At 46.3% G+C, this 14543-nt stretch overlaps 1 protein-coding gene across 3 annotated transcripts in view; it reads left to right on the top strand.

The window, feature by feature from the left end:
* The window catches only part of rarga (retinoic acid receptor gamma a), a 55968-nt gene extending 42991 nt beyond the window's left edge, over positions 1 to 12977 (top strand). For all 3 annotated transcript variants that reach the window (XM_035160213.2, XM_035160212.2, XM_035160214.2), the window contains 7 exons: positions 6746 to 6894; positions 7287 to 7428; positions 8672 to 8835; positions 9204 to 9380; positions 9648 to 9852; positions 10043 to 10201; positions 10322 to 12977. In XM_035160213.2, coding sequence (XP_035016104.1) covers positions 6746 to 6894; positions 7287 to 7428; positions 8672 to 8835; positions 9204 to 9380; positions 9648 to 9852; positions 10043 to 10201; positions 10322 to 10689 — 1364 coding nt within the window. In that variant the 3' untranslated portion in view covers positions 10690 to 12977. The remainder of the gene's footprint in view (positions 1 to 6745; positions 6895 to 7286; positions 7429 to 8671; positions 8836 to 9203; positions 9381 to 9647; positions 9853 to 10042; positions 10202 to 10321) is intronic.
* The last annotated feature ends 1566 nt before the right edge of the window (positions 12978 to 14543 follow it).

Below are 14543 nucleotides of genomic sequence, written 5' to 3'. Positions count from 1 at the left end.
GTAAATATACCGTTACAGTATATTTCAGCCCCTGCAGTAGATGTCATGCTCTGAATCGGACACAAAAAAGTGCATTCTTACTAACACACATGACATGCACTCATGAGCAGACATGCATGGACACACAGTGAATATGTCCATGTCTTTCATTGTAGCGTGACCTCTGACTGAATGAGAGCCGTAGCTGTAGCCCTCCTGTCAGTGGGCCTGGATTTATCAGCTCTTGCTCGCTGTCTGCTTGTGCACCTCACATGTGCCAGAAAACACGGAGAGAGACGCAGCCAGACAGACAGACAGACAGCCAGTTAGACAGTAAGCGATCCAGCAAAGGAGTAAGGGGCTGCTTGGGATGATTTATGCCTCGGTCAGGAATGCTGAATGAGTTCAGGGTACACTGCTGTTATGGGAACTGACTGAATGGGCATTGCTTGCTTTCACAGTTATGTATCTGACTCTCTGAATGGATGGTGACAGTCAAAATGTTGAGATGTGACATTATTCCCCCAATCTTTTGTGGAAACTTTAACAAATCAAGAAGCAGATAAAGAAGGAAATGATTCACCATAGGGCTTCCGTCTGAATATCTCATTGATCTGATGGCCTCCGCCCCGGCAGAGTTGGGCAACATGTTGACGGTTAGATGTCAAGCAAAAGTGAAAAACTCTCATGCATCATTGCTCTACCAATCCACTCAAAGCAGAAGTTTCTCAGAGTGCCTTTACTTCTGATGTGACAACTGTCATACAAGTGTTTGTGCCAGTGTAGGGGGACTTTGTGCCACAGTCATTTGGGGCTGCTCTGACTGGTGATCTCTCCTCACCCCCAGTTTCAGTGGCTTTTGTGTCTTTTAATGTGCTGCTTTTGAACATCCTTTCAAGGCCATAGACAAGAAATGCAAATCTGAACTCATAAGAGATATTAGGATTTCATGTGTGCAGATGTTTGAGCTTTGTCATTTGTGTAAAGTGATATTTAACCATCCACTACTACTTGTGGGTGTGCTTGTTCCTTCCAATAAGAGGTTTGCATTTGCATGCTTCAGTCTGCGGTGCTTCCCCAATGAGCTGGAGTGAATACTACTGTTGTTGTTTACATTATCCTCCTTTCCCCCTCACTTCCTCTGACAGAGCCAGGCTGCAGCCACGGCCAGGCTACTTCTACTTTTGTAGGTTTCTATTGTTGTGGGGAGGAAGCAATAGCAATTGAACGAGCGCTAGTGGTCTTGCCAGAGACAGACAGGTGAGAGCCAGGGCTACAGATGGTGAGAGGAAGTCTGGGAGGACGAGAAACAACCCGAGGATCAAAGACTTGAGATTTCCCTCGATGACTCTCCTCTCCGCTCTTCTCTCCTCACCTCGGCTGTCTGCCTGTCTCCACCGTCTGTCTGCTTCCTGGCCTGCCTGTGAGTTGTCCTGTCTCCTTGACATGATCAATGGCCCAGGTCGGCGCTGGGTTGCCAGGTTTGGGTTCACTCTCCAGTCACCGAGGGAGAGCTGCGCTCCTCTCTGTCTTCTGGTGGGCAGATGAAGAGTCAGCTGGAGCTCACCGCGGGGATGAGTGGGCAAATTTTTTCCACAGATCTGCACTTGACTCTTTTTTTTTTCCAGTATCAGCCATGAAAGACCACTTACTAAAATCCTTTAATTGAAATAATATTTCCTTTCATTCCCCCTCTCTGTTGAACACCTCCTTCCTCAGGTTGTGTACAAGGATGTTCAAAGGGTCCTTTTTTTCTGGCAGCAGGCAGCTTGGTGGGCAAGTTTGTCTGTTTGAAGCCAACTTGTTTGTTTCTTGACAGGGTTTTGTGGTGCAGGAAAAAGGGGGGGGGGGTGCTTGCTGCCAAATGTTCACTTGGCCGACTCCATCAAGCAAATATCAAAAGGCCCTTTATGAGGTGCTGTAAAGAAGAAAGGGTGTTTTGAGAGCGCGACCAGACTGCAAGGGTAATTCCACTTTTTAAAATGTGCCCTGAGGATACAGGCTTATCCCACCTGCTGCCTTTCCTGCGCTATACTCTGCTTGTATGCTTTCATTGGGGGAGCTATGGGTAAAGGAGTGTGAAGTGTGTGTGTGTATTGGCAGTCGGGGTTTGTGTGCCATGTCACACTGAGTCACTCGCAAAAGTATTTTCAGTGGCGTCCAGAGCCAAACCATTCTACTCTGCATATGTCTGGTCGCAGATCGTAGGTGCGCATTGTGTACATTCACACGTGTGTTCGCCTTCCTCTGTGCGTCAAGACTTTCTGCTGATTTTGACAGAAGGGTGTAAGTTCCTGGAGGGTGTGTGTGTGTAGGGGTGTGTGTGTGTGTGTGTGTGTGTCTGTGTGTGTGTTGTCTGGTTTCTCACTCTTACTGTTTACACCACTCAAACCTGGTCACCAACCCAGTTTTTTCATAGACCTTGTTTCAAAAACAGCACAGTGGGGCCCCTTTGCAGTCATGTGAGTCAGTGTGTGTGTGTGTGTGTGTGTGTGTGTGTGTGTGTGTGTGTGTGTGTGTGTGTGTGTGTAGTGTGTAGTGTGTGTCTGTTGGAGCCCAAGTAATGAGGTTTCTGACAACTGTTGAAAAGCGTTGCTGCTGCTCAGCACCTTTTAATGAAGGCGTCCCCCCTCCATGTAAACACACACACACACACACACACATTTTCGTGCGGGTTACATTGTGAGCGCTTGTGTAACTCACACAATAGAGACTTGATAGACCTCCCACTTAAAAGCTTGCAGGTGACTCAACCGTGTGCAACAGTGCTTGAAAAGAGCGGCATTATTATTCGACCTGTGGGAAAGGTGTAGCAGTGAGGGAGGTAGAGAGAGAGGGGTGGCTACAAAAGCAGTGACGGAGATCCTCCGGAAAGACTGGTACTGTGAGAAGAGGAAGGAAACCGGCCTGTTGTGGGGGACCTTGAAGCAGAAGCCTCAGAGAGATGGCAGGAAGACGTGGGCAGAGAAGCATAGAGAAGGAGAGTGAAACATACTGGCACCACTGACAAGGGTGTGGTACTTTCTTTTCCTCTTTCACGAATCTCCGTTCTTCATGGAAACCTTTTTGGTGTGCCGATGGTCACTCAGTCAGAGAGGGGTACAGGGCCAAGGGCACCCTTAACAGCCCCTCCTAGTGTGCCAGCGAGTCTTCCAGCCCACTGTTCACCATCCTCTCTCAATCTGCTCCCCTTCTGCCACTGCTGTCTGCCTAGTTCCCCACCCCTCTTCTCACAGCGAGCCCTCCTGTGTGCCCCTCTCTCACACACCGCCTCCAAAGTCTCACACACTCTTTTACTGCTCAGTGAATTCGACAAGAACACGCAAGATTTGCAGGCTGTTCAGAGAGATGGAGACAAAGGCCCCACTTGCCCGTGCTTGCAGTTGAACATGAACAGAAAAGCCAAATCATGAGCACACACACAAACACACTGGAGAATATTTTAATGTAGATTTACATTAGTCCTGTATTTGAAAATCAAACGGAGGCTGCAGGGGGCGAGCAGCGCCCCAGCCTGGAGTCACGTGCACATGAATGACATCCACACAGAAAAACACCTACAAATATGTCACTTGCTTATGTACATGCACTGTGCACATATACACTATCCTCACACAGACACAACCTGTGCTCTTGCTCTCACATGCCAGGACTAGAACAGTGTCCCACTGAAGATCCAATCACTTCGACGAGTCACGTAGACAAAATCTGCAGACCTATTGTGAAAGAATACTTGTTACCCTGCCAGAAAGTCATATGCTGCTCACTTAAAAGGAGTGTGTTGCAACACAAAACACGAACCACGTACAGTCATGCAATTGCACACACACAAGCGCTCCTCCTATTTTTTTTTCTTCTCTCTGATCGTTTCTGTTTGACCCGAAGGCACATCGATTGGCCCGTTTGACTTAACCTAGAATTTAATGTAATTGACCTAGTTGAAGTCACCTTCTGTTGAACAGCTATTTTTGTCATGTGCAGTTTCACATCTAATGAGGTTGTGGAGAATGACGTGCCTCACATCCAGCTCAGGCTGAAGCACTTTAGTATAATGGGGGGGGGGGATTATTTTGTGTGTGTTCACTAGTTTGTAGCTGGTGAATATTATCCTCCTGTGTGTGTAGTTTGTAGACAGAGAATAGTATCTGTGTGTGTGTGACCAGGGGATTAGGCCTGGTAAGTGCAGCTGGGCCACTTGTGCACAGAGAGCATTGAGAGAGGGGATTAGGGAGTAAACTGATACTTAGCAGGAAGCGAACAGTGGCTACTGATAACTCAACTATCCCTCCTTCTTGCCCCTCTCATCCTCTTCTCCTCCCCCAACACCAACAACCACCCACCTATCCCGCTCCTCTCATCTCATCTGTCCGTCATCAGCTCACAGTCCTCGGCCGGCGGATTGTCATGCAAATGGTGCCCCGGGCCTCGGAGCACTGATAAGGAGGGCCTCTCATTTCACAGGGCTTTGTTTTCTAAACAGTGATGAGCTGAGTTGAGGAGACTGGGGAAAGGGGCTCAGGGCGGCCGCCTGAATGGGCTCTCTCACTGTGGCGCCCTGGGGTAAGTGGTGTGGGGGATCTGGATGGAGTGGGCTGAATGAGGCGAAATCTTGGAGGCGGGTACAGGAGTCATGTTCCCTGGCAGCAACCAGGTTTGACGTGTTGATGGAGCCTGATGTGTTTTCTCTCTCACCGTAGTCTGAGTTTTCTCCAGGACGGCCTTTCTCCTTTTGGCTCGCTGTCTTCCTCCATTAAGAAGATGTCAGTCAGTGTTCGTTACTTGACGCCGCATATGGTTTGTCCTTTTCTAAAGGCTTGTCAGCGCTCAGTCTGGAGCCTCATTTGCCGTTGTTATTATTGCATAAACACAGAAGTTCATGGCACGTTCAGAGGGTTTCTGCTCTCCCACTGACCCTGCTGTTTTGCTGCTTTCTGGCCAAAGAGATACTGGACCGCTGTAGAAACATTCAGCCGGCGTAACTTCAGGTTTAAGATTGATTTGCACATTTGGCATCGGGATTGGCTCTTAAAAATAATGGAAACCATCTTTGCCTCCAGCAGCGTAAAGGCTTTCAAAAGAAAAATTTGATTGGATTCTGAATAGTCAAATATAAAATCCATATGAAAACCAGATGTTTGAGCAGCAGGCAACAAATGAAAAATGTCAGACATACTGTATTTCTGTTACTATCATTAATGAGATAGTAGCCGGCCAGTCACAGCAGCTGGAGCAGAAGTGATAGTGATGATCAGCTTGGTCTTGAACAAGACTTGCACTCAGGAGCAACTGTGTCCTCTCCTCCCCCTTTCCCCCCTCTGCCCCTTTCTCTGTTTTTTATCAAATTCCTCTTTTTATGCCCCCTTTTTTCTTCTTTTTGAAGTCTCCCCTCTCTTGTAAAAAGCCAAGCTGGTGGTTTTTGCCTCAGCCTTGGGTGTGAGAGAGGGGAGGAGGGGAGGTTGTAGGTTAAGTTTAGGCTAGCCCTCTGTGCTTTCCATTGAAGGTGCTGGGGGGAGGCGGGGGTAGTAAAAGTTAGAATTTTAGAGCCTCCCTGTTTTTTATTTTATGATTGGCTTTTTTTACGGGCTGGGAGCTACAGCTGGTGGTGTGAATAGCTGCCCAAGGTGACCGAGTCCCAATAAAGTGTAGGCCAGCCGGGCTGGGGCCTCCAGTCCAGCCATGGGACCGCCTTTATAGGCTGCCTTACGAGCAGAGCCCTCTATTAAAACCTGGCAGGGCTGCACTGAGGAATTTAGGGCCAGGAAACAAGAGAAAAATAGGGTTTGTGTGTCAGGGGGTGGCGGGGACGCAGAGTTGGGGGGGTGGGTTGAAGTTTGAGGGTGTCCAAGGGTGAAAGTTGAAAGAAGTGCTGTTGGGTAAGGGAGGGGGGCAACATGTGTGTCCGTGAGCTTGTGCAGGCTAACATGTGTGACGAGGGTCTGGTCCTATGTGTGTGCAGCGGCTTATGTTTCTCTGGGGAAGTATGGAATCCATACGCTGCACACTTGAACTTCCAACACTAGCTATAAGGGTCCCATTTTAATGCTCCATAGAAAGTATGTGACTTGAGGTAGTGCTGATGTCACAGTTGGGTTCTAGTTAGAAAAATAGTAAGAGAGCTTTACACCGGCTTTGCATGCATGTGAGTGTTCGACAAGTGTCGGCTCTGTGCGTGCAAGATGTCATCATGAGCTGTTGTCAGTCGGTGGAATGAGGAAGAGCCAGATTTGGCACTTGGCTGCTACAGCTCACTCTTGTTACCTACCTGGCCTTATCAGAGAAGCTGTCAGTCAGGGACACTTTTGGTTTGTGCTGTAAAAATTCTTTGTCTCTGCCGTCAGACAGTCAACCAAACATCTCCCCAAACATGTATCTGGGTGTTGTCACTTAGGCTGGTAATAAGTGCCTGGAAATTAAAAATGTTGCCTGACCTTTGTTACCGAGCTCCTACTATCTCCCAGAGAGAAACAAGCAACAAAAGAAAGGTGATCACGTGTCTGAATGCACCTCCAGGTGACATGAATCCCGACTGAACGTAAACCGTTATTCAGTGTCTCCTACTTTCCTTGCAAAACAAATGGACATGAAACACTGTCAGCTGTCATATCATGTTTGAATGCAGTCAAACACACTCAACAACCTACATCTGCTACGTGCACTGACAAGTGCACATGTGACATTTGTGGAACAGTAGCTGTAGGATTTTTCCTTTTTTTCTTGGACGAATCATGTGCTCATGTGCTCCGCTTTTTTTCTGTCTCTTTCACAGCGGTGGAGACCCAGAGCACCAGCTCTGAGGAGATGGTACCCAGTTCTCCGTCTCCACCTCCCCCACCTCGCATCTACAAGCCCTGCTTTGTGTGCCAGGACAAGTCCTCGGGGTACCACTACGGGGTCAGCTCCTGTGAGGGCTGCAAGGTGAGAAAACCTGCCAGAGCCCTTTTGAGCTCCACTTTGTCTGTGTTTCATACGTCCATGACAATGCTGGCCTGCAAGAATTGCTTTTGCATCATGATAAGAAGGAGCGGCTTGGCAATTCAATACTTAAGCCACTTTTTAAATATTTGGAGGTTATAGAGTTCCAAATGAAATCTTTAAGAAGAAAGAACAAAAGAATCAGATTAAAATGCTTTATTGTTTACCTTCTCTGTTCTGGATTCAAGAAAGAAGAAGTTGAAAGAACAGCGAGTATGATAGACAAATGGTTAAATGGCACATCCTGGATTTTTATGACTCGACTATAATACGCCATCCCTATCTCTCGCTCTCTTGCCCTCTCCCCTTTTGTCTCTTGCTTCCTGATGCTCCAGGGTTTCTTCCGGCGCAGTATCCAGAAGAACATGGTGTACACCTGCCACCGAGACAAGAACTGTCAGATTAACAAGGTCACACGCAACCGCTGCCAGTACTGCAGGCTGCAGAAATGCTTTGAGGTCGGCATGTCCAAGGAAGGTGAGGCCTCCAGGAGGACGAGAGTCGCATGACATATAGAAACACTTAAAACAGGGATATTCACTCAGTACACACACACACACACACACACACACACACACACACACACACACACACACACACACACACACACACACACACACACACACACACACACACACACACACACACACACTCTCTCTCTCTCTCTCTCTCTCTCTCTCTCTCTCTCTCTCTCTCTCTCTCTCTCTCTCTCTCTCTCTCTCTCTTGGCAGCAGATACTTCCTTCATAGATCAAAACACATTACATTTATCCAGTTGTTGTTTGGATTGGACTTGGCACAGATCTGATTTTAATTTTGTCACGAAATGAAAGATGTGACCTGATTCGCACAGTGTGAACCTGATGATCTGTTAATGCTCCGTCAGAGACTCTGGGAAACTATGCAGCGCAGAGACAGAAACTGACGATGAGCCTACCAGGGGTGGTGATCTTCAGGGCGAGGCCGGGCAGTGTACCAATCATATGACTAATCATATTTACGAAATGATTGTGACTTCCTGTTTCACCACCAAACCTTGTGGCCCAGCACAGACACAGCTCTCATTCATAACACGTAGCAGAAAACCAAGAAAAAGATTTCTTTCTCTGTTGAAGAAAACAACATCAGAACCAGCTCTGTTTGGCAAAAGCACAGATCCAGTAATGTGCCCTCTTCATTTCTACATTGTGTGTGGAGGGGTGTGTCTAAGTGGCAGTTTCTTGCCCGTCACAGAGCCTGTGGGACATGTATGTGGGTGTAATGTTTGTGTGGGATGTGTGTTAGGACCGGGATCACATTGTGCCTCTGCTATTACTGGATATCCTGAGAGGAAGGAAAGTATGGGAGGAGGAGGGAGAGGAGAGAGTGGAGGACTGGCTTGTGTGCACCGGTCAAGTGGATAGAGAGATGGACAAGGAAGAGAGCGGGTGATAAGAATGAGATAACCCGTGTCCGTGCTGTGGTAAAGGAAATATGTGAATACTGTTAAGAGCAACCTCAGTTGCCTCTGAGTTCTGGTTTCCACTAGTGAGCCAGATGTCCTTGGCAGTGGTGAAAGACACTGAGCATGAGTGATGCCGATGTTTTTACATGTGATCACAGATACTGAAGAGGAACATTCTGTAGCTCATTTCTGAAAATTGCATGAATAAAGGATTTTGCGTGAAACAGTGTCGAATCTCTCTTTTAACGCCTTCATTTCCTTGTTTTCCTTCGCACAGCGGTACGTAACGACCGAAACAAGAAGAAGAAGGACGTGAAGGAGGAGGTGGTGCTTCCCGAGAGCTATGAGCTGAGTGGAGAGTTGGAGGAGTTGGTCAACAAAGTCAGCAAAGCTCACCAAGAAACCTTTCCGTCACTGGGCCAGTTGGGCAAATACCACACCGTGAGTCACATACACACACACATACCCCTACGCTGCTGTTCCCGCATACTGTGTGTGGCAACTTTGTCAAAGCTATGACGCCACGTCGAGCCCCTGAATTGCATGCAAAGACGCAAATTCACCGTAGCTTTCCCAACAGAGTGGTGGCTTAACTAATTCAGTTCCCCATTAAGCCATCTGTGTGGCCTCTAGAATGATTGATGTAACATGTAAATGGATTTCTTCTTCCTTGATTGATGTAAAATGGAAATGTGTTGCGAGGCTCGGACACGCTCGCCTTGATGCAAACAGGGTTGCACACCACCTCTGTTAAAACACACTGAACTGAGGGTGGGTGTTTTTTTTTCTTTTCTTTCTTGTGTGTTCAGAACTCCAGCTCAGACCACCGTGTCCAGCTGGATCTGGGTCTATGGGACAAGTTCAGTGAGCTCTCCACCAAATGCATCATCAAGATCGTGGAATTTGCCAAGCGGCTGCCAGGATTCACCACCCTCACCATCGCGGACCAGATCACTCTGCTGAAGTCGGCCTGCCTGGACATACTGGTGAGGGTCTACTCTTTCATCCTTTTCACCAACTTTGATAAATACATGGCTGGAGAGGAAAACGGTTCATTCTGATGTGAGATAACACTGCCACCCTGTGGTGGAAAGTGGCAGTGCAGGAGGGTTTGTTTAAGTAACCCTTGTTATTGGGTTTGATAATAGTTAGCACAACACCTTGAGTTGATAACTGTAAAAAGAGCGTCTTATCACCTGAGCATCATATTTTATTCTCTTCTCACAAACTTTTCCAACTTCCTTTGCTCGTAGATGCTGAGGATCTGCACACGCTACACCCCAGAGCAGGACACTATGACCTTCTCAGATGGTCTGACTCTGAACCGCACTCAGATGCACAACGCCGGCTTCGGACCACTCACAGACCTGGTGTTCGCCTTTGCTGGCCAGCTTCTACCCCTGGAGATGGACGACACAGAAACCGGCCTCCTCAGTGCCATCTGCCTCATCTGCGGAGGTACTGCAGTCTAAACACAGTGACTGGATTACTGGGTGATTAGTGATGGGAAGAAAACTAGCCAAGAATTTGTTTTCATATGTGAAATTATTTGAAGCATTGATAAAATCTTTTAATTATTATTTTTTTAAATTTTTATTTTTGTAAATATTCTATATATTTATTATGTTTTTTTGTGCTTCCTCATCAGATCGTATGGATCTCGAAGAGCCCCAGAAAGTGGATAAGCTGCAAGAGCCTCTACTTGAGGCTCTGAAGATCTATGCTCGCCGCCGCCGCCCCAACAAACCCCACATGTTCCCCCGCATGCTGATGAAGATCACTGACCTCAGGGGCATCAGCACCAAGGGTCAGTATGAGCTTATCAGCAAATATATAGACTTTGTTCTTTTACTTCTGTTCTCTATACGGCAGCGAAGTGTTATTTTCAAAACTAATCATATACCATCACCATGTTTTCTGTCTCCAGGTGCAGAGAGAGCCATCACTCTGAAAATGGAGATCCCCGGGCCAATGCCTCCGTTGATCAGGGAGATGCTCGAGAACCCAGAAGCTTTTGAAGACCAAACAGAGAGCAACGACAGCCCGCCGCCTCCGCCGCCGCCCCCGCCACCTCCACCGCCAGCTCTGGTCTTGAAGCAGGAGGCCGAGGACGAGGACGATAGCTGGGCCACAGAGAACGGCAGCGAGCCGTCGCCGGAGGAGGAGGACGAGGATGACGATGACGACGCGGGGGATGAAGAGCGAGACAGGGGCTCGGACAGTGACGGGGAGTCCTGGGGGGTTCTGGATGGCATAGATGGGTCGAGGAAAGGCCTTTTCGGGAGGGCGCAGTGAACAGAGCATTTCATACAGACACACACACACACACACACACACACACAGTACAGACACACAGCACAACCTCACCCACTGTCCCACCTCAAGAAAATGCTGGCCCTCCCTCCCTCCCCCCCTGATCTCTCTCTTTACTGCACATCACTGTGTCCTCCTCAGCGGAGCACAGCAGAGCCTTATGTGTACAGACGCTCCTAACTCAGGCCACATGGTCCATGACAAGTGAACTACAGAGAAAATAAAGTAAAGGAGAGATGGCAGAAAACCATATGAACTCGTGGCGCAGCCAAGGGGGAAGTTAACGTGACACAAAGAACACAACCTCTTTGAGAAAGCGAAATGTCTCTTTTTCTTTCTTTTTTCCTGCTATTTTCTTTTTGTTTATATCTAAATAGGGGAACGGCCAAAACCAGACATCAGAACCGAGCAGTTGACTCAGACGGACGACAACAAGCACATTTCTCAAAAGAAAACAAGAGTACAGGGCAAAACCAAATCGAGTATGCTAATCGTTTGTTTTTATTTGTGGTTATTGCTTTTGAATACTGTTTTTTTCAATTTATGATTTAAGTCCATACATATCTATATACCATTATATTTTGTCTTTATGTGTTATTCTGGTTTTATATATGAATTCTTTAGACGAGTTGTTTCTTTGAAGAGCTTTCCTGAGAAGATATTCAGAGGGAAAGAAGGGTAATCAGAACTGGCTGGGTCTTCCGTAACAGCTGCTTATGCTTGGCTGGAGCTTGTTTTGGGCACTTTGGCTCACTGTGGATGTCAATGATAATCAACCCAGAGACCTATTGTTATGTCGCAGTAACTTAATCAGTTTCTGTCATCAGGGAATTGGCATTATTCTATTTTGATCTCGCTGCAGCCAACATGCGCCGTCAATGCCGAAAGTTAAGTATCTTTGTGCCAAAGTTAGGATCAGCGTGAATTTGACTACTGGCAGGGACTCCAGCCACGATCCAGCGCTCACCCACACATGCACTAATACAAAAACATCCTTGATCTCATGCACAGTAAAGCATATGACACACACACACACACTCCTCTCACTCTGCCCTCAGCTGTAGCAGATGTCCAGCCTGGCATCCAGTACCCGGACAGAGATTTACACTCGACCGTATATGTAGCACTTTTGTGATCCTCTATCCGAGTGAGGCGCGTCTCGTCGGCTGAGAGTAAGGTCACTGTCCGTGAGTTGATGTCTCCGTTAGCAAGTCCAGAACGAGGACAGCGTCAACACATGAAATACAATCAACCTGAGAGCACTCCCCTGTGATGCCAGTAGCCAAAATACACACACACAAAAAAAAAACATCCACACGTCGTAGCAACATTATGCATCAACACAATAATCAAAGACATATGCAAAGTGGAGAGCAGGAATCCTTGTGGAAGACATGTTGGAATCAGACTCAGGGCTTTTCAGTAAGGACCAAACCCTAGCTGCTGTTCAGGCACGCTAGAAAACAGGCAATATTTATGTGTGTGTTCTTGAAGCCGTTTCGATCAGCTCAACCCCTCAGCGTGTACATAGAAGGTGACAAGTCTGAAAAACAGCATGGATGCCAGTCTCTCAGAGGGGAGGGGGCGACTCATCATCGTCGTCATTGTCGTCGTCAGCCCCCTCCCCTGTGCTTGCAGCTGGCATCCATGCGACACAACTACCTTCTCATCCCAAAAGCCATTATATCATCTTGTCTTGTGTATATCCTTACTTCTCTTTTAAAGGAGGCGTGGAGGACTCTGTGTTCTCGTGTATCATTTCTTTATTGCCAAAATGTCTCAGTAGGCGTTCAGCTGATAGAGATTCAGCTGATATACAGTACAGATGTTATTTTTTTTGGGTCTCTCTTTGAAGCAATATGAACGTTCTCTCTGTAGCGGTGAGAGTTCCCATCTTCGGAATATGGGCAGGTCTCCTCATCTAGAGTTGTGTGTGTGTGAGTGTGAGTGTGCGCGCGCGTGTGTGTGTGTGTGTGGGTTTGTGTGTGAATGCTGTAACATGTTTTCAGTCATTGGGGGAATGTCCTTGGTTTGGTGCTCTCACACAAAAAAAAAAAACCCTCCCGTGTGATGACCTCATCCTCTCTCTCTGCCGGGCTGTCAGGATATTAATGACGGTGACGCAGGAAGAACATTGAGATTATGTTGTTTTGTTTTTGTTTCTCAACATGGCCAAGGTGTTGTCTACCCTCTGTTTATGTCAACTCTTGTCATACAAAGAAAAGCCATATAAACAGTAAGAGGCACAATAAACTACTTTTGTGAGATTACTGGACTTTTTATTATTTATTTTTTTGAGTAACGTTTTTCCTCCCCTGTTGAAAAATCTCCAACTTGATGAGAAAATGCTGCAACCGAGAAGCGTTGAGTGCAACAACTGTCCATTACCAGGATGCATCAGTAGAGGGAGCTCTTGTGCCGTGACTGAAGGGTTTACTGCATGCAGCAATGACACCCCCTGCATTGAGGATGACAGGAGGGCCTGATGGGTCATGGAGAGCTGTGGGTGCAGAGGCTAATAAATCACAGACTTCTGCTGAACAAGGACATCAGATAAAGGTCTGTTCTTATGATTTGTTCACTCTGTGTTTGGAGGAGCGCAGGTGATAGTGTAAAAAAAAAGAAATCTTCACAGAGTTACACTTTGCAGTTTCACAGATGGAGTGGTCCAGAAGTTTAAAAAAAGTAGATCTGTCAGTTCTGATGTATTTGTTGAGTGCACCTGAGAGACACCACAGAAAATGCAAATCAGTGTATAACAAGTTCTAGATTAAAAATCAAATATTTATAGGGGTCAATTTAATTCAGAGGTTTACTATTATGTCTCGGCCAAAGACCCCCTAAGAGAGAACAATTCCCTGGGGACCCCTCATGTTTGTCCCTTTTGAATAATTTGACGTAGCCTTTATGTGAAAGATCAACACGAGAGAAATGTCTTAAAAATATTAGACAGTATTCAAATATTTTCACCATGTCAGCACCATATATCATGATCACGTTAATGGATGAATTAACGTGATCATGATATCACCCCCCAGTTGAGAACCACTGAATTAATTAATTAGTGAAGCAGCAGAAAAATAATAATCAACTCTTTTGATAATAGATTGATTTGTTCAGTCAATTAGTGTAAGCTTAATATATTTGTATCTTTACTTTTGGCTCTGTGATGTAATGGTAATTTTTTTTCCAGTATTCATTCATAATTTTTTTTTATGTTTCACAAATGGAAGGAATTAATTAATTGAAAAATAAAATCATCATATTGCTCACTAATTCAAATTGTTTCAGCCCCAGATATTAATCATCTCCAAATTAGAGGCTCGACAAGAGAAGATGGAAAACGACGCTTCCAGCCAAGCAGTCATCCGACATGAGCTCAGGCTTTAGTAGAGATCTGATTTGGTGTGAGAGTGCATCTTGCATCCAAAACTTGATCTGTTTTGTTAACGACCTGTGAAATCTGAAAGGACTCCGGGGCCTTAAGCACAACTCACAGTCAGCAAAAAATTTCAGAATGTCTCAAAAACCTTAACATAGTCGTGCAAACCCATAAACACAATAAAAATAAATAAAACTCCCTTGGATACATCACTGCCACTGATGTGATCGCCGTCTCTTGATATCCCGACAAACAACAGGAGCCCTCTCAGTGAAGGACTATTGATAGTAAACATCTGTCTTCGCTCAGTGTACCAGTGTGGGATACTAATGCCTCACTTTGATTTTATTAATAGAGAGACACAGGGAGAGAGAGAATCAGGGGAGGGCGATAAACATGATGAGATTCTATCAATTATATGATTGCTTTCATTAACTATCATTAAAGACAGATC

Source organism: Hippoglossus stenolepis, chromosome 6 (genome assembly GCF_022539355.2).
Source record: "Hippoglossus stenolepis isolate QCI-W04-F060 chromosome 6, HSTE1.2, whole genome shotgun sequence".
Classification (NCBI taxonomy): domain Eukaryota; kingdom Metazoa; phylum Chordata; class Actinopteri; order Pleuronectiformes; family Pleuronectidae; genus Hippoglossus; species Hippoglossus stenolepis.
The sequence above is the reverse complement of the archived record's forward strand: the minus strand, read 5'-3'. Positions and strand labels throughout refer to the sequence as shown.